The sequence below is a fragment of the Delphinus delphis genome, chromosome 14, assembly GCF_949987515.2.
Source record: "Delphinus delphis chromosome 14, mDelDel1.2, whole genome shotgun sequence".
Taxonomy (NCBI): Eukaryota; Metazoa; Chordata; class Mammalia; order Artiodactyla; family Delphinidae; genus Delphinus; species Delphinus delphis.
In genome coordinates, this window is record NC_082696.1 from 55,969,281 (window position 1) to 55,995,382 (window position 26,102).

The 26,102-nt window shown below is 34.9% G+C and overlaps 1 protein-coding gene across 1 annotated transcript in view; it reads right to left on the minus strand.

Annotated features, from left to right (window-relative positions):
* Nucleotides 1–26,102, minus strand: part of GRIK2 (glutamate ionotropic receptor kainate type subunit 2) — a 635,712-nt gene that overhangs the window by 313,045 nt on the left and 296,565 nt on the right. The window contains exons 5-6 of the mRNA XM_060030591.1: nt 23,054–23,107; nt 19,991–20,164 (exon numbers count right to left, since the gene is read on the minus strand). Of these exons, the coding sequence (XP_059886574.1) occupies nt 19,991–20,164; nt 23,054–23,107 (228 nt within the window). The remainder of the gene's footprint in view (nt 1–19,990; nt 20,165–23,053; nt 23,108–26,102) is intronic.

Here is a 26,102-nt window from a genome sequence, read left to right on the forward strand (position 1 = left end):
CGGCAGTTCCCAGGACAGGACAATGCCTGACACATAATCAATACTCACTATAACTTATTATTGAATTTTAAGAAACATAACTGCATAATGATAACTAAGTTAAAAATAACTATAATAAATTATAATCTAGGAATACTGCAATCTTTGTGATTTTTTTGTGAATCAAAGACTAAATTATGACCTATTAATTAAGATAAAGTAAGTTGAGCACCTTTCAAGGCTTGCTGAGTGGGAGAGCCTATTCATCTTTCTTTGTGCTGTGGGGTTTTCATTTCAGAGGGATGATACTATCACAATTCTTTAAATTTATTTAATGCATTTGTAAGTCATATGGCTATTCTCAATTAACTCATTATTAAATCTATGTGCCTTCTAATCTGATTGTACTATTCTCCATGCTTACTTACAAGTTTCCCTCCCTATTTTGTTGAACACTGCTGGGCATTCCTCAATAAAATATAATAATCTTCTTACAATTTTGAATTAGTTTGTTAACAGTATTGTGTCAAATGAAAACATGTTTATTTATTTGCAAACATATATAAGCCTACACTGTCCTATAATCAGGACATATGTTTTAGATTTATTTGTTTATTTAACTGTTGTTGTTTTTAATCTAAGACCATGATGGAGCTATACAGTCCATCCTTGGTCTCTCACCTGATAACACTTATAGCTCATGGTTGGTTAGGATGGGCATTATAAACTAAGGAAAACAAGAAAGAAAATCTATATATCCCTTTGACAATAACTCCACTAAAAGGCTCAATATCTGTATGTGTAATGGCCGTGGAGATCCCTTGCTCAAATCTTCCTTCAAGACAAACTGCTACAGGGAACAGAGCTGATTAACAGCCTTCAGCTTCTGCGCCTTTGTATGCACCACTGTGTTCACTAAAACATATTTCTGCTGGGCTGCTCACAGCCAAAGGCTGAGCTTGGCATGCTTCATAGAACCATGCCTTTCCTGCATGATGCAAAGTTAATCCAGAGGGAAGCTCTGGCTAAAGAAATCCCCTTCAGCACAGCTAAGAGTTTCTGCGTTGCAGTCTGAAGTTCTTCCTATCCAATCCTAACTTCCCTGTCTCCTTTCAAGTTTCAGACCTGCATCTCGGTCTGAAGACTCTCCAAATATTCTAACTTCCTCCCTCTTTATCCTTTACTGGCATATCTACCAATAAGTCTCTTGTACATCTAATCATATCTTGGCATTTGCTTCATAGAGGGCCAAAACAGATACAATATTTGATATATTTTAATTATAAAATTAAAAACTAATGTTCTGTGTAGTATAGGTAGATGTTTGCAAATATACAACAATATGAGAAAATAAAATTTTTGAACGATAAATATGCTGACAGACAAGTGTTGGGGTGGTATTATGTTTTTAGAGGGTGGGGACACCTACTTTAATGTTATCATGTTCTGGTTAATAGTCTCTAATATGTTCAAAAATGATTTATTATTTTTTTAACTATCATATGCATAGAAGATATTTGGTAGAACAAAAACAAGAAAATTCAGCTTTTACTAAAGAAGATCTGAAACAACACATGACAACTCTCTCTGCGTGGTGTCTTCATGGTGTTCATCTTTGAACTAAAAACAAAAATCAAGGCCTGAAGTGCATTCACTGATTGTAGCTGAGTCATTTATGGGGCACTACAGAGTTACTAAAGATCACAGAAAGATATTCTGTCCAGCTGTGTTCCTGTGGGTACGTTTTGATGAAGGCAAAATACTGAATACAACACCAGCAAGAAGATTAGAATTCTGCACGTCTCCTTATATATTTCCTAACCCTGTTGATTTCCTATTTATTATTGTACTTCTTAAATAATTTAGTTTAAATAACTCATTAAAGAAACAGAAACAATGCAGTTTAAAGAACTGTATATTCAATATTTAATATTTAATATTTAAAGAGAATCAAAGTAGATGGTAAAACTAATTGATATGCAAAATATTTTTTTTACTACATTTAACTTTGTCATTTGTTGGCAATCATAAATGACTGCTGTCTTACATTGGCAGCATATGAAAACAGCAAATTCTTACATTAACTGTTACTAGTTCTGTTTTATAAAGATCTTTCTATAAAATCTGTTTCTAAAGATTTTTCTATTCCCTCTAAGGTAACACTGTTCTATTATAAAAAGAGATGGACATTAAAAGAAAATTTCCCAGTAACTAGTGGCCAGTTAAGTCCATTACCCATTTGCAAAGATGAGTACATATGTATTTCATCTAATGACCAACTCTCTAACCTTGCTGTACTTGAACGGTGTGAGTAACATGATTTGACACAACTGACCATTGTCATTCTCAGAATGTTTCCTTCTCTAGGCTTCCACAAAATCAGGTTCTTCTCTGTTTTCCTTCTACCTTACTGCACACCTCTCTCCAATCATCTTTGCTGGCTCCTTACTTTTCAGGTCAGTCCTTGGCACTCTTCTCCTCTCTGTCCACATTATGTTCCTAGATGATCTTATCCAGTCCCTTGGCTTTATATATTATTTATGCTTGCTGACTCACAAATCGGTACTCCAATCCTGACCTTTCACCTAAGTTTTAGCTTCATAAAACATCTGCCATTCCAAAATCATGTATTCCCCCAAATAATTCTTTCCTTCATTTAACGAATATTTATTGAGTGCACATTATGTGTCTGACACTGTTAACGTACAACCAATACAATATTGAACAAAAAATATCACTTGAATATCTAATGAATAACTCATACAGTGCATCAAAGGGTATTCTGATTTTTCACCCCCAAATCAGCTTTTTAACTCTTCTTCTCCATTTTCAGTATATGGCCCCATTTCCATCAACTTCCTCAGACTTTCAAAACCTAGAAGTCCTCTGTCTCAGTCTGGGTTCCCACAGACACACTCTGAGACAAGGATTCAGCAGAAAATGCTTACTTGGGAGTTGTAGAGACCACCAGTAAGGAAGGGAAGAAGTGATGTAGGGAAGGGAAAGCAACTAATAAGTGGCAGGTAAGCCAGCTACCGTATGTGTAAATGGAGCTCGATCTCACAGGTACATTTTGAGAAATTATATAAAGGATACATCTCAGAATTATCTCGCTCCAAGACTGAGAGAGCTGGGCTATTTATACATTCATTCTCACTGGTTAAGGGCTTCTTTGGGCTATAGGGGAGGGGAGTAACCACCCAGTACTCCTAGCCTGCTAGACATATGAGCAGAGCTTCTTTCTGGAAAAAGTCCTTAGACACAGAGAAGCAGGTACTGGCAGCTACAAGTCTTCTGGGTACCCTGAACCATAAAGTCGGAGGCATATCGGTAAGACACTGACAGCAGGTGCTGCTTCCTCCTTACCTTACTCACTTCCCTTAGTTTACCGATTAATGAGTCCTGTTCACATCACTCCATATTATATCTCAAATTCCATCACTTTTAGCTCCATGGCTAAAACCTGAGTCCAAGTCATCAGTATTTTTCATCAGCATTACTAAAACAGCTGTCTAACTCATCCCCCTTGAATGACACACAGAAGCCACAGGCATCTTCTCAGTGCCTGAATCATATTATAGCCTTCCCCTCACTGAAGTCCTCCAGGGCTTCCACTGCAATTAGATCAAAATCCAAATTCCCTTGTCCTTCAATGACCTAAATGCTATGTGTCATGACCACTTCTCCAAACTTCTATCATTGCCCCTCTTTCTCTAAATCATCCAGCACACTGAGAGGTCACCTTTCTTTCCCTCAGATACAACTTGCTGTTCCCATCTCAAGGAGTTTGCACTTGTTTTTCCTTCTGCCTAGGATGCGCTTCTCAGAAATCTTTGCCTGGCTCCATGTTTCTCATTATTTAGGCCTATCCCACACATCATCTCCTTCCAACACCCTAGCTAAAGAGCCCTCCCCACCCCTCATCATTCTCTGTCCCCTTCCCCTAACTTGTTTCATTTATTCTCCTCTTTGCCAAATAGAAGGTAAACTTCATCTTTAGCTAGTTTATCACTCTATCCCTATGCCAATAACAGTGCCTCACACACAGCAGATTTTAAATAAATATTAGTTCAACTTTAAGAAAACATCATGCAAACATATACCGTATGATCTTATTTCTAATAATATGTGCAAGTGTGTAGAAAAATTAAGAAATAAGTACAGGGATGACCTGTTTTCCAAAGCAAACAAAGCTAATATTTAGCCAGTTAATTAAGATGCTTGATTAAATATATACTTAAATATATACTTTAAAATTCATTTTAATGTAAAACATCTAACTGTAAATTTATCCCTAATATACTGATGTAGAGCTGACACCCTTTTCATCAGTCTCTTGATTGGAATCCCTCTTCTGTTTTGCATAAACCCCAAATAAGATGGATGGATATCCATGATTTCCAGTTTTGGTTTCTTTTAATTGAAAGTGCCCTTGTATTTTATTATTTGAGGTAATATTTAATTGAATTATGTCATTAATAAGTAGAACAAGCATAAACTGGTTTTGGAAGAAACACTAATGACCTTTTTTAAGAATACCCAACTGTGGGAGCAAAATACAGAAGCATGATAGGGTAGCCTACTAGTGGTGAGTTTCCAGGCTGCTATGGACATCAGTTTATTTTAGCCAATAGATAGAGAGCTTTGGTTACTCCCATGAATCAGTTAAGGGAAGGTAAGTTAAGAGAGCTTCCCATCCCTAAAATGTTGGTTGCCATTCTCTTTGCTTGGTGTGTTAATGAACAGGATATTTTACTTTTCATTCATATATATTTTTTAAGTTTACAAATTTTTTACAGTATGCATAATTTATTCAAAAAATTTAAATAATATTAAATATTCAAAATATTCATGATGCTTTTAAAAGTGAACAAATGAGTAACATCTGTATTTACCTTATTGTGATTTTGATTGTTTCAAATTTACTTAAAATTTTCTTAAATTTTAGTGTAGCAGGCTCTCAAATCTGGAAAACTGGGCATGATTTTTGTCAGTTAAATTCATGTGCACCTGCCTTAGGGGCTAGAGAAGTTCATATTTTAGAGGTATTTCACAGTCTTTAATTTATCACTTATTCATTTCCCTTTTCCTTTTGATAAAGTAAAGGACTTGGAGAGAGGAATAAATATTTAAAAGCTGAGAATAGAGTCTGAAAAGTTGAGTTTTAAAGGCAACATTTAACAGGGGTAATATTTTCCTTGAAAGCCAGGACCAGAATTCAAATTAACATCTCTTCTCCCAAGGCACATTCCTAAGAGCCGAGACACATTGGCTGTAGAGCCTTAGGCTGTTCTGGCTGGACTACTGAGAAACAAAGGCACTAAAAGATGTAGTAATTCTTTACTGATATTCAATATGACTTAAATTTTCTCACTTCCAGGGTTGCTTAGTCGAGGTGGCCAAACAAGCTGGCTAGATCCCTTTCTTTGGGTTGCAACATATACCCATAGAACTAGGATGTTTCCCCCTCTTTCTGAAAAAGAAACTGAGGCATTACTGCAATGAGAAACAGTATTGCAGCTTACAACTTTTTGCCAGGTCCTTCTCTCATCATCTTAAATTCTATGTGTCTGTAAGCAATGCCATTCCCTTTCCAAGCCACCACCACCTCCTCCAGACAGCCCCATTTTTCTTTTTTTTTTTTCTTGCGGTACGCGGGCCTCTCACTGTTGTGGCCTCTCCCGTTGCGGAGCACAGGCTCCGGACATGCAGGCTCAGCGGCCATGGCTCACGGGCCCAGCCGCTCCGCGGCATGTGGGATCTACCCAGTCCGGGCATGAACCCGTGTCCCCTGCATCGGCAGGCGGACTCTCAACCACTGCGCCGCCAGGGAAGCCCGACAGGCCCATTTTTATTAAAAGCACTACTGTCCTCCCAGTCACCTAAGCTGGAAAGCTGAAAAGCTGAAAAGTGTCTCTTATCTCCTTATTCTTCTTTCCGACCTCGAAAAGGCTTTCCCATTCAATCATTCCTTTGAGACCTCTCTGCTCTACTTTTCAGTCATTCTTACTGCCGACTTGAATGACAGCTTCCCACCCAGCACTGCACTATGTCTAATGCATCTGCACAGAGCCACCAGATGAGCCTTTGGGGGAACAAAGTAGGGCAGGAAGAGCACGAGCTATCAAGTTAGAAAGGTCTGGACTTAAAGCTCAGCCTCCATCTGAGCTGAATGTCCTTGGACAACATACTAAACATATTTGAGCCTCAGTTCCATCATCTGTAAAGTGAGAAATAATGCTCATCTTGCATCATTTTGGTAAGAATTAGAGACAGTGTGAGGCAAGCACATCTTTATACAATTACCACAAGCCGCATAATGTTTAGCAAAGAGTGGACACACAGTAAATGGTCAATAGTACTTTTATTGCACATTCCTATTCTAAAACATTTAGTGGCTTCCCATTCTCTTCTTCCAACATGACTTTCCTGCTCTCATCTAGTCTTATCAAAATGCTATTTGTGGGGCTTCCCTGGTGGCGCAGTGGTTGAGAGGCCGCCTGCGGATGCAGGGGACATGGGTTCGTGCCCTGGTCCGGGAAGATCCCACATGCCGCGGAGCGGCTGGGCCCGTGAGCCATGGCCACTGAGCCTGCGCGTCCGGAGCCTTGCTCAGCAACGGGAGAGGCCACAACAGTGAGAGGCCCGCGTACCGCCAAAAAAAAAAAAAAGTTCTTTGTGTTCAAATTCACATTCAAGATCCAGTTCAAGCACTACTTTCCCCCAAACTCCCTTTCCAATGCCACCAAACTTCCCAAACACACCACTGTTACAAATTCTTACAACAAAGTAGCAGGGGCGTCCAGTACTTGGTCATGATGGAAAAATAATACTAATTAAAATAATAATAATAATTATTATGTTTATTATTAATTTAGCTCCAAGTTGAAAGATAGAAACATCAAATTCTCTTGGTGTAGATTTTCTGGTTCTGAGTAGATCCATTGTGTGACCTTTTTAAAAAATGTATTTAAGTAGATGAAAGTCCACTCTGCACCGCTCTGTGGTAGCCATAGCAACTGTGCATTTGGTTTTACAGAGACCACTCTTTTCTCCATTCCTTAACATTACCAGGGGCTTGAAAGTTGCTGGGAAGGAAGGAAGTACATTTGCAAAAGAGTCAAGGAAACTCCTAAGAGAAAAACAATCAAGACCCCAAACCAGAACCCCTCTGAGGGACCGGAGGCTGTCCAAGTGCCGTCAAATGTGAGGAAACACTCCTAGCTGAGAGAGGCCCCAGTCTAGACAAGGCCTGAGAGCACTGCGGAGGGCTGGGTCTGCAAACAGCCTGTGACTACTGACAGGGGCTGTCAACTCAGTCATTCTGGCAATACGGGCAGGCTCCCAGGTGCATGCTTATTGTGTAAACTAAAGAGTTAAATAACTGCAACGCTGAAAGCTGAAATAGTGGGAATCTAGGCCAAGTTGAACTTGAGCCCTTGCTCCAGTGGAGCCCTTGTTCCAGAGTGATTAGACAGGATGTGGAGAGACAATTGGCAAATGGCCCCTAACACCAGAGGCAATAGAGGCATGAGTGGATGGAGATGACCATTTGCCAGCCATGTTTTCAGAAGAACTACCAGGACCCTAAGTATGGCAGCAGCCCCAGAACTGTGGTACTACTTTCTGGAGTTCTTCAAACTGGGTAGCAGCCATGGAATTCTCCAGCTTCAACAGGGCACATCTGAGTGGAGCATCTTACAGTGGAGCCTATGGCTCCGTCAATTGGCCTGATCAACCTGATCAAATCTCTGAGTTTCTTGCATTTATCACAGGATGGTGGATTTTTTACAATGTCCAGTGAAGGAACTACAAAGAAAGGGAACTGTTTTTCCTGTTAACTTGGGCACGTAACCATTCTCAATTTTATGTGAAGTTGTAATTACATCCTTAACAAAAGGTGGATAAACTCCCAGCCAAACACACTATTTTCTAAATATATTCCTTATTACAGGTCAGCATTTTTTTTTATTATTATTATTTAAGGCAATGTTTTACTTTCCTTACTTAACTGATAATTCTTCAGGTGCAGACATCATGTAATATATAATATGTATATATATATTTTCATCATCCACATGATATATTAACACAGATTGCATATAGTAGGTGTGCAAGAACTATTTGGAGAATGTATTAATGAGTAACAATATACAGGAATTTTTCATGAAGGACTGATTTCCTTCATTGAAATAACATTTCAACATCTGTTCTGTTTAACAACTTACTTTTCCCTTCTGGTTCAATTTGGTCACAGGGTATTCTGAAGATTAATGAATAAAATATTTATGAATTCTTTTAGAAAGGCAAATGAAAGATCAACATAATATTTCCTCTCTGCATAATAAAGCAAGAGAATTCCTAATATCCCTTAGGCAAATTCACCCTAAAACTCATCATTTCATTTTGTCTGAAATATTCTTTTGATTTATTAATGTTGATTTAAAGAGTATTGGCCAAGCATATCTTGGAAATTAGTGCATCAGAGTAGATCCTAGACTGTTTCTTAGGCTTTTATATCACAAAACTGTATAGGCTACACTTTTTTAAAAAAATTGTCTTTCTAATGTAAACACAATTACTTAGGTATCAGTGTGATGAGATGAACATCAACAATTTGGTAGTAAAACTAGTGATGATTCATGTCACTCATTCACTTAATCTCATCCAGAGCATCAAAGTAAGCAGCTACCTACTCTGACATTTTTTTTAAAAGTAGTATTTACATAGTTGCATCCTAATTCAATTGTTACACTTGTACAAACAGGAAATCAAATGACTCTTTGAGAATGATGAACTTTTACCCTGAACAGAAAGAGCACTTACATTAAAGCACAGAAATGGTACTTGCCTTGAAGTAAACAAATACCATTTTTGGAGGATTTACTATGTGCCAGACACAGTCTTTGAGCAGTATAAAAGTTATGTATTTAATCTTCATAGTGACTCTATGATGTAGGCATTACTATTTCCTTTAAATAGATGAGGTAATTGAGGCTCAAAGATGCTAAATAATTAGAAGTTTATAAAAGAAGTACTAAGCAGACCTTGGTTTCAACAGACAGATGATTCTGATTCCAAAATTCTTGTTCTAAGATGAAAATAGAATAGATTTTATAGTCTTCTGTAAGTGGCATAAAAAAAAAAAAACTCAAGTAAAAATCCATCCTATAATTCTGTGTGCAACAAGCCATCTTCTTAACCTAAAGAGGAAGTTACCTAACATTGAGAAAAAATAAATGGCACATACAATTTCACAAACTTCTAACTAGATGGAGAGGGAAGGGTAAGCTGGGATGAAGTGAGAGAGTGGCATGGACATATATGCACTACCAAATGTAAAATAGATAGCTAGTGGGAAGCAGCCGCATAACACAGGGGGATCAGCTCGGTGCTTTGTGACCACCTGGAGGGGTGGGATAGGGAGGGTGGGAGGGAGAAGCAAGAGGGAGGAGATATGGGGATATATGTATATGTATAGCTGATTCACTTTGTTATACAGCAGAAACTAACACACCATTGTAAAGCAATTATACTCCAATAAAGATGTTAAAAAAAAGAGAAAAAAAATCTGTTAAATAGGGATACGTCATTCTAATAGCACATTTCAAATTATTGAGATTGGGCTCACTTTTAAAGAAGACTATTAGATTCTAGTACTAAGCAGATTCTGTGTGAATGCTTTTCAAGGTTTCTATATCAATTAACCATCCAACACACACACACACAGACACACAAACACACACATACTACATATCTATTACAGTGTTACTGCATATAAGAGATGACAAAAGATGCTGAAATAATATGTTTGGATTAATTAAGCTATAAGCCCTGTATCAAAATTTGTTTTACATTTATAAGGCACTGAGATTTTAAGAGGAGGCAATAATATAGCTTATAATTATAAAAAGCCAGGTAGGTTTACAATATTCTTATATGTTAATTCATTATCCCTTTCGATCTGTAGGAAAACACACTAAAATTTATTATTTCTATTTGACAAGTGAGGCTCAAAGAGGTTAATTAAATAACCTGCTTAAAGAAACAGCATTAGAAAGGATTGGAAATGGGATTCAGATGCTGGCTTGTATTCCCTATTTATTGGTTTAATCTGGGAAGGAAATAAAAGGGTTTGGTAGACCAACTACTCACCACCTCACCCAAAATTGGTGTAAAACTCTATATATTAAAGTTGAAGAAGAAGCAATACATGTAACATTTTTTGCTGGTTTTGAATTAATCATGCTTAACTTTTACCTTTGGATGCTTAAGGATCCTTTTATATGCTTCTGACTATAGTCCAGGGATCTTCCTTTATATATAATTTGCCTATTCTATGTGTCTGCGTCTATAAAATGAGGATTACAACTGCCCCCATGATGTTGTTACAAGGCAATAATAGCTCTAAGATATAGTACACATTAAATACATTTCACAATTAGGTTATTTTGTAATAGAGATTGTCAATACAAATGGTAACATGCAATAGGAACTAGATTCAGAGTTTATATAGAGAGTCATTGCTTGGATCAAACTTCCTAGGACTCCTATATATCCTAGGGTCCTTAATATACACACTTAATATATGTGTATGCTCGTATTTCTAAGAACAGAGTCAGGTAATTCTTTGGATCAAATAAGTGAGAGAATTTCTGCATTGGTAAGATACAGAGGTAGGTAATTTAAAAACAAAAAGAGTGAACATCTACTGCGGTATATATTTACATGGAAAAAATCAGTTATAATTGTTTATTATATATAATATAAATTTTATTATATATCAAGTTCTTGATTTACTTGAAATATTTTCCAGCTTTCTCAATTTTTAAATAAAAATCTTCTGAAATTTAGCATGACAAAAGAAAGCTGCAATTTGTTTGTTATAAATCACAGTATGGAAGAGGGAAAATTTGTTAAAATTTGGCAGAAGTATTGAGTCCAAAATTAATAAAATCTATAGTTAAATGTATGTGTTTATAAATAAGTATTTTATAGTTATGTTTAATAATAAAAATCTGTCAAACTCTTATACATATTTAGTACTTGAGATCATATATTATAAATGCTAATTATACTATTAGTATTGTAGCCAGTACCACTGTCTTTTTAGTAAATAGCTTATTACTCACAACAGCAGCTAAAGTAATAGGAATTTATATAGATCATAAATATATGTTTTATATTATTTCTTTTTATATAAAATACATAAATGAAAATTTACAATACTATTATTTTTAAAATTTATTTTATTTAAGGACTTAGTAAGGCCAAGATATCTTTTATCTGGTATTATATTTCAACAATCTGTTGGAAATAAATTCCAAAATTATGGAAATAAAAAATAAAATGCCTAAAATAAGTTCCTAAACTTATGAATAAAAATGGACTAATACAGGAAAACATACAGTTTTGATAGTAATTATGACTAGTCTACTTCCTCTCATTCTGCATCCTATTCCCAATTACAGAATGCAGCTTAGCTCTGAGTATTTTACTCTGAAAGCAGAATAGCCAGAAAACATGTTTTGTACATTTTGTAAATAGATCCATTCTTTCTTTCTATTTTAGAAATAGATCCAATGAAGAGAAAGTACTATTGTTTATAGCAAATGTTAACCTTCCTTCACCAGAACTTTTCTGTTGTTTATTAGGAATATATATCTGAGTAATAATATTTTTTTCTTGTTATTTATAGGCCACAATGTCATCTCTTACTTTCTGTTTTTAAATAATTCCAACCAATAATAAGTCCAGCAATTTCAAGCTGACTTTATTCTGAATTCCTATATGGTAAATATTGCACATTTATAATAATCTATTAATTGATATGTAAAAATTTTATCCCAGCTTTATCTCCCACTGTTTTCCAATCTATTCCTCTAATCCAGGACATTGAACATTATGTCAAAGTTGCCATTAGCCCCATTCTAACCTGAGTGCCAGCTCCAGTAAAAGAATCCATTGTTTATTTTCTTAATCACCTTGTATTCCCTTTGTATTGGGCACTGTATTTGCTTTCCCAAGTTTGATGACTCTTTACCTCTACTGCCTGCTTGACATTTTGCTTTTTCAAGGTTACATTCATCGCTTACTCTTACCAATTCTATCTTGATGCTCAGTACAGACGTGGAGTCCTAAATCTCAGAACGTTGCTAATTCCTAGACTCTGCAATGTTGAACTTTGCTTTCTTGCCAGAGCATTGGCATCATCTTCTTTAGGTGTCCTTGTCATTGACTGTCACTTGAGGGGCCCTCCTTCCTAAATAGCACAAATTTTCGTCTACCTAGACTTCCTCATACCATCTTGGATTGGTTACATACATATGTAACTATGTAGCTATTAAATATATAAGAAGCTGAGGAAAATTGTGAGCAGAAATGTATTAATTCTTTACAAGTTTTTATTTCATGATCTGAGATCAATGCTTTAAAGATAAATTTTGATTTTCAGGGTAGAAGGGGTAAAAAATGTCTTTTGATTCAACCTTACTTTTGCCAAATGAAAAGTTTTAAAATTGACCTAAAAAAAACACATGATTATGAAGGAAATGTTTCAATGCAATTGTCATCTTTCATGTAAGAAACAGTTACTTAAAATGGAAATTCCATCTTTTTATCAGCTTTAGATAAATGCTGATTGCTTAATCTGCCAATGAGCAAAGGCATTTAGATGGAATGCTCCAAGTTAAAGAAACATGGAGGTTGCTAGGTCATCTCAATTATTTATATTCAGATTCAACTTGCAGCTTAGTACATCAAGGAAGATTAATAGGTAGGTAAAGTGAAGAAATACAGTGCCATTCTGTTATTCATGCCACATACTCCATGTCCTTTTACTATTCATTAAATCAATCATATACAAATGTAATGAATGTTGTGCTTATGACTTCATTATATACCCTGAAACATCTTATGCAAATATTTCTGCCATATTTGATTATAATACAGACCCCAAAATATTTCTTCTGTGGTAAAGATAAGAATAAAAGTAGCAATTATGTGAATAAATTTTGTGAAATGTTATACATTTTCAGCTGAATACCAAGAAGTTATGTAAAGCCCCTGGTAAATATATATTTGTCCTTGCTGTCACAAAACAGCATGGAAAACAAGGAATATTAACAAGAATTTGAAGGAAGACTTAGGAACTAGAACAATCAAAGAAACACCAAATTAAAATGAAATTAAAGTTTGAATATGACTTTTGTACTGACAAAGATGTGAGATGTGATCAGTAAGACATTCACTGTCTTCTTGATTTTGTCAATTCCCTAACTTCTGTGAGGAAACAGAGGTACTGACTTCATTACCAAATCCTGAGTGCCTGGTATAAAATTCAGAGTAATGTGTACAACATACTCATGAGTAAAATCGATCAAAGAAAGGATAATTCATTATTTTGTTACTTTTTATACTTTTGATGTTTTAGTGGCACATGAAATAAAACCACCTTCTTCAAAATGCCTTTATTGATTAAAAAATGGCAAGTTAGTTTGACCCATTGTCTGGCAAAGTCTTATTTTTATTCTCATTTCAACTGAATCAAATAAAATGGCTCCAGCTAATTAAGACAGGCAGACAGCAGCTAAGGCAAACTTGTAGTTCTAGCAGCAAATGACAGCCTTGCCTGGTCCTACTTTATTTCTCTATGGTTCTATTTTCATTGACTTTTCTAAAGGTAAATCTTTGTACAGTAGCAGAGTGATCACTGTGCCCCTTTAGTACATGAGCTAACTCCCTGCTGGGAATGTATATACTAGATGTTATCTTTTAATTTAAGTTAATCAAATGAGGAAAGAAATGATAAAGTTTATGGGCCATGGTCTGTTGTTATAAATAAATGTTAGGAGGACACTGGAACTTAAACACTTAAAGACTCACCTCCCTTATAAACATTATCCCTTCTTTTGCAAAAGAGAATGGGAACTACTCCTCTAACTCACTAAACTTTCACTATTTAATCAAAAGCATTTCTAAGTTTTTGTCTTTTAAGGTATTTTTCTAACAAAGAATTGAGACTAGCCTAATTGTATTTGCTAAGTGATTAGATATCTTGATAATAAAATACAAGTAGGTAAATAAAAAAAGCTCCCCAGAATATATTTGGGAAAATGAGAAGGCCTAGTGATTAGAACACAGATGCAGCATGATTAAAATAAATTAACACACACATTTATTCAATCAGGCAGTCACTCCATCATGATGAGCCCCTACTTTGTTTGCATCAGGCACTGAACTAGGTCCAGGGCCTTCAAGAATGACAAAACCTGCTTCTTGCCTCAAAAGAGCTTACAATCTATTGAGAAAGGGGTGTGAAGACAAACAAAAGTCCCAGAGTTAAACTTTAACATGGAGTTATATATAAAGTGCATAAATAAAAGGTGCACACATGTAAAATGTCTGGAGGACTCAGCAAATTCATGGGAAAGGTACATAAGTCCTGAAAATCATAGCACGAGTAGGAATATGCCAGACATTCAAACAGGGGTAAGTGGTTCAGACAATGGGAACATCCTGCGCTGAAATGAGGAGGTGCATCTGTACTGCTGACTCAGCCAGGGTGAGATGGTGAGATGGGTGGCTTAAAAGAGCAGGGAGCAGGCAAATACGAGGCTGGAGAAGTAGCAGGAGCCAGATCATGGAAGGCCTTGCAGGCTTGACAAATGAGCTAAAATTTCAATGACAAGGAGTCATCAGTATGTTTTGGTAAGCTCATGGTAGGAAAAAGGTAAGTGTAGGAGAGATGTTAGGAGTGGGAATTCAGTGAGGAGACTATTGCAACAGCCAGGGGAGAGACCATGGGGTCCATGGGGTCCTTAACCAAGGCATAGCTCTGGGGGTGGAAAGAAGAATGTAGTTAAGCAAGATATTGATACAGTAGATTTGACAGTGTTTGATGATCGTTGGATGGATATGAAGAGAGGAGAAAGGAAATGGAGAGAGCAGTAAGTCTCGAAGAGTTTAAATTTCCAAAAACGGTAATCTTCCTAAAGTAATTCGAATGAAAGAGCCAACCAACAGTCATTATTGATTTGTGTTGCAAATTTACATTGTCAAGGAATATATGTGATATTATATAACAACATAAGAAAAAATGGTATTTGTAAAATACCAAATGGATTACAGGTCCATTAGCATTAAGATGCATGACATAATGGGAGCACTGGGAAGGAGTCCCAGGATATAGCTGAACTTAAAATTTATCTTGAGGTGTTTCTACTTGATTTCATTCTGTTGAATTGAGATTGTTGCAAACTCAATAAGTCAATAATAAATGTAACCATTGTCAAACACTGATGGATTCAAAAAAGTGAATTCCCACCCTATAGTTAACGGTGCCTGGGGAAAGCAGATGTCTGGTCAGAGGATGGGGAGAAACGCCTTCTGATCACGTGGTAAAGGACAGTGATGATGTTCACTGAAGGGGGCCTCCCCACTCCCAGGGGCATGGAAATATGTGAATAATTAATAAAGAATGCACAGTAGGGAAAGTGTTTTATAATAAGGGCTCATGTCTAGGGAGGCATTTAGAGTACTACCTGGATGGCAGTGTGTGGGCATGGGGGAAAGAGCGAGAAAGGTGATATGAGTTAAAAACAAAACCCTTATGTGTGAAGGAAGAGGGTCAAACTTCCTTTCTTCCTTCCTTCTTAGTGAGATCAGGTTTAGATGTATTGTGTGACTTGGTTCCCTGGTTGGGTTTATACCAAATGAAGATAAGAATTTTACTGAGCCACTAGCATTAATATCTTTAATATGATGTTCCCAGACCATAGAAGAAGGAACTACAATTATGGCAGAAATGGTCTTGTATTCAGTAGTCATTTAACAGATAAACACTTAGCCTAGGTGCTAATTCAACCAGGAAAATTTTTATGAATCCAATTCATTGTTTCTTTTTATAGCTTAAACATAAAGAAATAATGTGAAAATCTAAGCACTGTGATCTTACATAGTGACAAATGACTATGATACTGATAATAGGTCTTGCTCCAAGTACTAGGGACTTTGCTGATAATCCCATTTCTTAATGGGACCATAGAGAGAAAAAAGAACAAGGGATATATAAACACTGAGATCTCGTGAATTGACTAAAGGGAATGTTGCCAACTCTACAATGCCAGGCTATAATTATTTTCTTTTCTAACTAGAATCCTCTTAACTTCCTTACTCCATTCATGGTGGAAATATATATATATATATATATATATATATATATATATATATATATATATATATATACTTTCTAAATTTTCTAATATTTTCTAAATTTTCTAAAATTTCTTTAAATAATTAATTTCTTTTCCTAAACATTTCGTAACTGGGAAAATGCTTACAATCTAATCTTAAGTGGAAAAGAAAAAGAATACTCATACAAGGTATAAATATACAAATATTTTTAAACAGATCTCATACTGGTTTTATTTTATAATAATCATGCACTATTTTATAATTAATAATTAATTTATATACTAAAATATTTTATATATAATCATTTATATCATTATATAATGTTATCTAATGAAATTTTTAAAAGATATTATCAGTTTTCCTTTCGGAAAATTGTAAAAAAGTCATCAATCTGCATCCATTTTAAAAGAAATCTTTATTTGAATGGCAAACTTTATGTCTACTTCTAAAATATTTTGTATTCCATGCTCTATTTATAAATATAATAAAATAAATAGCTGGCACACATTTTTAGATAAGAACTATTCAAAAAGTGCTCATACAAGGAAATTTATCTTCATTTTAAAAATGAAGTCATTCATTTTAAAAATGTTCTCATGTAAGTCTTCTGGTGGTTTTCATATTTTGCAGTAACTCAAAGATATATAAATAAAGAGGTAATTATCCCTTATACTCTTTTCTTTTTCTTATTTAAGATCTATTTGAAAAGTATTTCATGACTATAACAAAGAGAAGAGTGTTGGCATTAAAAATTCTTCTAAAGATTTCAACATCTATGGTCTATACACAATGCCCAGAATTTTCAATAAATAGGCTAATCATTTTCTCATCAGTGCATTTTTGTTCTATCACTTATCCACTCCCACTAAATCACTTGTCAGTTCAGAAGAAGGGCAGGATTGAGGACTGGACTCATGGCTAGAAAGAAAAAACCTAAACCTGCATTCATCCTAACACCCCGTCTTTTTTTTTTTTTTTTTTCTTTTTAGTGTGCATATACCTTTTATTGAGAAGAATATGTTTAGGAAAGCCAAGAAAAGAGTCCAAACACTTGATTGACTTTGAGGTCCTCATCTTGTCTAGTGGCCTGTGTGCTCCGTAATTGTAAATACTGGGACTTGGAGTAATTATGTGGCTAATGGGGGAAGGTAAAAATAACGACTAAGAGTTCAAATTTGGATAACAGAAAGACTCAGGTTCAATTTAAAATTCTGACATTTACTGTGTGACATTGGAATGTTAGTTAACCACTTGAGGTCTTATATTTCTATCTGTAAAATGGGAATAATAATAGTACCAACTCAGTGAGTTGTTCTGAGGATTAAATGGAATGATGCATGCAAAGCATTTAGCATTAGTGTAGACACATAGCTGGGTTTTTTGTTGTTGTTATTTTAGAAAATGAATTTTATTTATTTATAAAAATTATAAATTTTAATAAATTGCAGATTATTCTTTCCTAGTATACAGAAATATAACTGATTTTTGTCTTTTTTGATCCATTTTATGAAGGTTAATTCTTTCCAAGAGCCCCTACCTTCCTAGATATGAAATTAATATATCTTCCTTCGTATTTATCTCTTTCAATAGTCTACTTAACTTACTAGAAGTTTCAAGGGATGACATGTAGAGTCACATAGGAATCATACTGAAATACACACAGTACCCAAGTAAGGCTGGATAATTTTTGTGATTCTGATATATAAAAGGGCACACTAATCCTTGGACGTATCAGTGGAAGACTTAGAGTATGAAAATATTAAGATTGCCATGAAACCTATTGATTTACTTTTCCTAAAACCATTCAGTAATGGTTCTGAATAACAAATGACAATATCCATCTTGAAATTAAGGAAGGGTAAAGAGAGTTAGAAAGCATATATGGAAGAAATATATACATGATTAAAATAACAATTTAAAAGGAAGTATATGTTTTAATTTTTAAAAATAACATTGTCTATTAGGTTCCAAAAGTTTGATTCACCATCTTCAAACTGGGAATGAAATATAATATTTGTGATTTATTCTTGGTTGTATTTTATTTTTAATCTGGATGTACTTCAGAAAAAAAAATCTTCATTTTTAAGTTACTTATGTATTTTCCTCCCAATAAAGTTTCTCAAATATATCTTAAGGTAAAACTGAAATACTAGAACTAGTCAACCATCTCTTTTTATGCACAGGAGTAAAATTCCCCTCATACTATTTCCTTAAAACAATAATGTGGATATAATATATTTTCAAATTCTAGTAGGTTATTTTTCTCATTAAAAGAAAATAAATGTCTTTTTTTTTTTTTCCTTTCCATTAGAACGTTGGTGCCTAGAGGGTAACTATGATTTCTTCACAGTCTCTATGAAGACACTCAATTTGTATTACTAAATCTTTTAAGGGAAGAAAAACACAAAAATTTCCTTTATTTTGCTACAACATTAAAAACATACTTTGAAGCCCCATTGAAGCAATTAATGGAAACATTACAATCATAATAGAAAAAACTTTTCCACACATCAGGATAGAGGATGTTTCTGCTTATAAAATTTCCATTTAGAATGACTTTTTTTTTTTTTTTTCTTTTTTTTGCCCTGCGGGCCTCTCACCGCTGCGGCCTCTCCCATCGCGGAGCACAGGCTCCAGACGCACAGGCTCCGGACGCACAGGCTCAGCGGCCATGGCTCACGGGCCCAGCCGCTCCGCGGCATGTAGGATTCCCCCGGACCGGGGCACGAACCTGTGTCCCCTGCATCGGCAGGCAGACTCTCAACCACTGCGCCACCAGGGAAGCCTTAGAATGACACTTTTTAATGACCTAGGAAATGTAAATATTGCCAAAGTGCTGGGCTATTTACTAAATTGCAGCAGTAACTTTGTCTATAGAAAATAGATTGAATGAGAATATATCAGACATTTATAATTTGTTAAATAGTACAGCATAAACTTACCTGGTCCTATAAGGTGGCCAGTAGCTACATTTGGCTACTGAGAACTTGAAATGTGACTAGTCTGAACTAATAAGTGAAGTGTCAAATGCACACCAACTTTCAAAGACTTAACAGAAAAAAAGAATGTAATATATTTCAGTCATAATTTTTATAGTGATTGTTTAAACAATGGCATTTTTGATACAATGGGTTAAATAAAATAAATTAATAATATTGAAATTTACCTTTTGGTGTATGTTTTTTAACATAACTATTAGAAAATTTTAAATTATGTATGTACACTGCATTAGATTTTCATTGGCAGAACTGGTATAAACAACTAAAGTTACATAAAATGTACCCTTCTTTTACAGTTTAAACATTAGTCTAGTTTCTAGGTTCAAAACCAAGACTTGAAAATAACAAGTGTGATTATTGGTGAATTCTGAACCTTAAAGAGTAAACTCAAGGGAAATTTTAGTGGGATGTAAGTCATTTATATGACATCAGATATCAGAAACCAACATGATGAAGAGTAATCATATACTGGTAGTTAAGAAGGATAACTTTCAGGTTAATGTCTTCTTTTCAGTCTTTAATTTATCCTATATATAGCAGTAATTAATTTTAGCGAAATCCCCTACATTGTAGTTTTCTGACAATAGTTGTAATGCTTTTGAGATACTTGGATAAAAGTTAAATTTGCCACATAAAATTGATTTAGAAAATTGTTAATCGAATTATTGGCAATAGTACTTTTTTTTTTTGGCAATAGTACTTCTGATATCATGCCTTTAACATTAATAACTAAACCGAAGTTTGGATCCAGAGGACTCAATAATTTATGCAATATTACTTAGAAACACACAAACTGATCTTTAAGTGGGTATTCATACCGTCATAAATCCATCCAGCAAACCTGAGTCGGGTTTCGGAGGTGCCTGCAACCGTTCCATAGACCACTTTTCAATGATGGAGGAGACTTGTGTATTTTCTGTATTTAATATTCTGAACCCTGTCATGTTAACGCCACTGTATCGGTAGGGCTCTACATCAAGAGCGAAGAGGTCCTAAAAGACAAATTTCTTTGTGTTAGTATCAAGAGAGAATATTCATAGGCAAGTATAATTGAAATAATCATGTATTCCTGCTTGCTTTAGGTTACTTAACACCACTGTGTCTCAAGTGATGTTCAAACATCACAAATCACCAAGATTCAAATACACTATCCTCATGTTTTGCCAATGCAAATATATATACACTCTACATAAACAAGTACATATATATATATTATTCCAGTTCCACCAGTGGAACAACAGGCTTTTCTACAACCTACCTTTAAGGTTTGCATAAGCTTTCTTCTCTATGTTAGGGATAGCTTGCCCTTAAATTTTATGCATTACTCTTTTATATTTAACTGATTATAGGTGTTTTCCCATGTCTTGCTTCCTTGACTGGTTATTGCCATTTTTGTGTTATTTTGCTTTGTCTTTCTTCTTTTTTTTTTAAGAAACAGATCATGAAATATAGCTTCTAACTAATGAAAATTATATCAAAGCTGAGGAAAAAAGTTAACAAAACTGGCCTTATTGGTTACAAGAACTCTTGTAGTTCTTTTGTCTTATACCCTATCTAGCAACTCCCCCATAAGGAACACTTCAGATTTTGGTTGCCCTTTCTACTCTATATATAGTGAGTGCTCTGGATTTGCCCAGGAGATAGGAGGCCAAAGCTGTCGGGGCAGTCGGATGTCACTATGAGAACATGCAGCATGTGGGACTTTTGCCCCCATTGAGTTGGCATTAGCTATTCCTTAGATCTTACAGACAACATTGAGAACTACTGAGAGCCAGGGCAAGATCAATGCCATTAGTCCTGGGCACAGCTTGCTCATACAGCTGTACCGACTAGATTATAGAAGCAAAATTCAGTGAAGAGAAGCTGACGTTGGCCTGAGCTCTATTCTGTGCTGTGAAAAATATAAGGAACTTTTAGGTTTTTAGTTTTCAACATTTGCAATCTAGCCAAGGAGATTATCTCTCTCTCTCTCTCTCTGGTTACATATATATATATATATATATATATATATATATATATATATATATATATATATATATATAAAATGTAGTACAATATATGCTAAGGGGCAAAAGAGTACAAGTGATAAGTGCAAAGAGTCAGAAGCAAGACAAATGATTTTCAATTTTTATAGTAAAGAACAACTTCACAGAGCAGATGGGATCTGAGCTGCCATTAAAGAATGGCCATGCTCTTGATAGTCAAAAGACAAAAGGAAACCAAAATGTCAGTAGAGATACAAAAATTAGAAAATATAAAGTCTACTCAGGAGACTGACCTAAATCAGTTTGGCTATAAGAGAATTCATGAGGGAGAACAGTGGCAAAAGAAAATAGAAAAGTTAGGTTAGAATCAAACTGAAAAGGACCTTCAATTATAGGCTAGATGAGTCCTACATATACTAAACTAGTTTTTTTTTTCCATTTTTTTCCTTATTAAGAGATGCTTTCGATTTCCCTAAAATCTTATGATTATGGTAGAACTGAGTTTCAACAGCATTGAAATATAATTTGCTGACGAGTGAAGGCTTCCACTCACTCTCCACCAGCCCATCACTAAGTTTCTCACAGACTGCAAAAAAGTTGCCTGGTGGGAAGTGATACAGATATACAGCAGAGTTAGCCTTAGTATTTACCAGTAAAATACAACCTACTGTGTGAAGCATCTTCATTGAAGAAGAGTTGTTTTTACAAGAAGCTATTGTGATCAATTTAGATTTAAAATTTAGTAATTTAGACCAATTACTAAATTTTAGTAATTTAATCTGGTAACTTCAAGACTCCTAAAAGCAAAGAGATCAATTGGAAAACTTTTGAGCTAACAAAGAGAGAGCATTGGTTAGACTGGTCATTGTGGGAAAGGAGAAGATGCATACTACAGACACTATGGAGAAAAAATCAGTGGCATTTTGTTGGGGATACAGGAGTTAGAAACAGTGGAAGTTTTGAAGGAAGAGTCAGAAGATGAGTCACTTCAGAGGACAATACATTAAGGTTTAAATAACTTGAAATTATCTTAATGCCACAACGATCAGAAAACGTTCTGCAGCGCAGCAATATACAACAATTCAGGAATATTACAGATAGACATTTAGATCTCATTTGAACAAAGGTCATAATTGAAGCTCTAAGTACATACCAGTTCTGAAGAAAATAATTGAAGAGGAAAAAAGAAAATAAGATACATGCCCAAACTTGGAGATACTCTCATATTGGGGGGATGGGCAGGAAATAGTGACAGAGACAGATAGCTGTTTCACAGTGGAAGGAAAACTAGGATAATGTATTGGTAAAGAAATAGAGCTAAGGGTAAGTAGGTTTGATAAAAAAAAAAGAATGTCAGATTTTCATGCATATTGAGAAAAAACTGTAGTGGTTACGTAAAGACAAAAGATAAGGGTAACATTCAATTTGCTAACTGCAAATTAAATCATATTTACTTAAAAAATCCAACTTAACATATGCAAAAACAGAATAGGAAATTTAATCTACTAAAGGAGCAGCTTCAATAAACCTGATTTCGGTTAATAGTCAATAGAGCTAACAACATAAGAATTTGTACTTTTCTAAAACATTGATTTCTCAGCAAACTAATTTTAAAATCCATTATGTTCTGAAAGTCCTCTAAGCAATATAAAAATAAGACATTATTTTGAATTAATATCTGAAACGATATTATTTCAAAATCATCAGCTTCCCACCAAGAATCATTAGTTCTCTATGATGATAATTCCTCTTGGGTTTTATCAAAATAAAATAAATCATAACTTTAAAAGTGCCAGTATTATATTACTTCTTCCCACTCAAAAAACCATTTTTCATCCTGAAATTCATTATAAGAAAATTTAGAGCATTATCTTTATGTTTTAATAAATTACTTACCAGTGTGGTAAAGATGTAATGATAATATTCTGTCATCATTCCCATAGCTAATGCCTAAGAAGTAAAAAATAAAAATATTAAAATATTAATATTGAAGGTACACGTTAGATGAAATACATTATGTCAATAAGACAAGTGAGATGAAAATAGCAGAATGTAATGAAGAATCAGCCTATAGTATTCAGGTTACATTAAAATTGGGTCAAACTAAATCTTTTTTCCATAGTTAAAGAAGATTAGTGGTTACAAAGGAATTTCTGGACCAATTCTCTTGATAGAAAAGCTATTAATTGAATGTTTGCAATTGTAAAGCTTATGTTTTACATATTAAAAGGGGCATTAAATTTGAAACAAAACCTCAAATGAGCAAATCTAAGTTCATTATATTTGTAATATCTTCACTACAAATTCCATAATAAGGAACACCATTTTATTTTGTTGAAAAGTATTACTCAATTAGGAAAACAGTGCTCCAAAGTACAATACCAACAGGAATTTTTTTTAGCATTTTAGAGACGTTTTCTTAGTATTAATGAAGCAAATGTAAATCACCACTGTACAGATAAAGGCAAGTTTATTTTTTATTAATGAACAATTGAAATTTACTATGTTTTATTTCACACTTCTAAAGTCCTCATCAATTTTAAACTATCAGTCTTAAAACAAGGACTTTTGGGTTAGAACTTCCAGTCATAAGAAGTGTCAATTTCCTCTCTGAAAATACAGAATCCTTTAGAAATAGCTATTTATCAGTGAATAGTAGCTGGTGATGATAATTGAAAAATGATGCATTTTTGAGCTGAATGAAGAGCTCTTAGTAGGAAACAAGTATTCTCAGGTGCATCTAATATTCTTCCACAAACTACTAACTACTCAAATTGGTTTACTAAGTAGCTGCCCCAGCTACATCCTTTGTATTCCATACCCATAGGTAGGTATTAACCAATTAGCTACAATAAAATTTGTATTTCCACAGCATTAGCTGTTCAGTAAGAAAAGATAGATGTTTGTGAAAAATTTTGGGATATATGAAATGTATTTTTTTTACAGGGAGAAACATTTGTTAATGATAGGTAGCATCAAAGAATTGAGCAGAGGAAAGGAACTTAGGAATTGTGATATTGTAATTTATAATAAGAAATATGTATTTGGTCTTCATCCCATTTCTGGCACAAAACTCCAGATACTCTTAGAATTTCCCAAACAATAAAAGCAATGGGAACATCTTTGTTATAATATTTGGTTTCTTTTCTTCACTTCCTGAAATTGCTTCAGAGCCATAAAGGTGAAATGGGTGTCTTGTTATTCTTAGCAAGCCCCTTTCAACCACAACTGAGTTTATGTCAAATGAGGTGACTTTGGAAAATCCCCTAAGATGGGAGGGTGGGTGCTGGTTGCCAGGGGAAAGCAATCTCATGATTGGAAGGTTGAAACTTTCAGTTCTACCCCGGTGACCTCCTGGGAAGGAAGAGGGGCTGGAGACTGAGTTCAATCGCCATGGCCAATGATTTAATCAATCATGCCTATGAACTGAAGCCACCAGAAAAACCCAAAAGGAGAGGATCTGGAGAGCTTCCAGGTTGGTGAACATGTGGAGGTGCGAGGAGAGTGGCATACTCAGAAGGGTCGAGGAAGCTCCTTGCCCTTTCCCTGTATCTTGCCCTATGCATCTCTTCCAATCTGGCTGTTACTGAGTTACATCCTTTCATAATAAACCGGGAATCTAGTACGTAAAATGTTTCTCTAAGTTCTGTGAGTTGCTCTAGCAAATTAATCGAACCTAAGGAGGGGGTTGTAGGAACCTCCAATCTATAGCCGGTGGGTCAGAAGCACAAGTGATTACCTGGACTTGTGGTTCATGTCCGAAGTGGGGGAGGTGGGGAAACAGTCTTGTAGGACTAAGCCCTTAACCTGCAGAATCGGATGCTACTTCTGGATAGATGCTGTGAGAACTGAATTGGGTTGTAGGACAATGTGCTGGCATCAGAGCACTGCTTGTGGTATGGGGAACACCCCCCCACACACAACTGAATTGGATGTACAACTTTTAGGAAACAAATAATATTTCCTGAATGGATAAAAATTACATGAGCCAATAACTCTCTGATAAATTTACATTTAAGCAAAATAAGAGAAAATTTTTCTTATTAAATAAAAATTTACAAGATTATCTTTGTAGAAGGTATTCATTGTTCCTGATGGATATGTGTTAAAGGTCTCGCAACTTCAGAACTACTCAATGAGAGTTCAGCATTACCCTTGTCGATATTTGTTACTTTATCAACTCAATAGGCATAGAAATATCGATTGGGATAAATGAAAGAAACAGCGATTCAGATGTATAACTATAAATAACACTTACATAATGCCTAAAAAGTGCTGGGTACTATTCTAAGCACACTGCACATCTTAATCAATTTAGGCCTCATTAAAAATCCTATGACGTAGGTCCTGTTATTATACTTATTTTACAGGTGAAGAAACTAAGACATAATAAGAATGAATAAATTAGTCAACAAATTGAGACAGTGAGTGAAAATAAACTCCAGGTCTCTAACTCTTGGAGCTTGGATATAGAGCATAATCTATGCCTTTTATAAAGTGGCATATTTTATATTCCCAAAGATACAGATCCATTTAGGATCTATACATTCTAAAATTTTGGCTGTTTCCTCCTTGATAATTCGAAAACCTGGGAATCTCAGCCCAATCCTGGAAATTGTGTTTTGGAGGCGAGGGTGGGAGGTGGTTAAGAAAATGGTGTTCTGCACCAGCCCCAGGTTTCTTCTTCATTACGTTGAAAAGAAACCTTTAAGGGATAACTGAGGACTGTGTGAGCATTTCACTGACCTCCCTTCAGTCTTTGATTCTGAAAACAAGAGTCAGTATGGACTACGAACTTAGATCTAAGTAGAAAAGTTTAGTTATTTTTGATGGAGTACCTATACTCTAACATGAACAAAAGTGAACAAAGGGGATACTTTCTTGAAAGGTGAGTTAATAATTTCCAATGGGAATTAAAAAAGAACTTGTTCTGGACCTTCTTTTA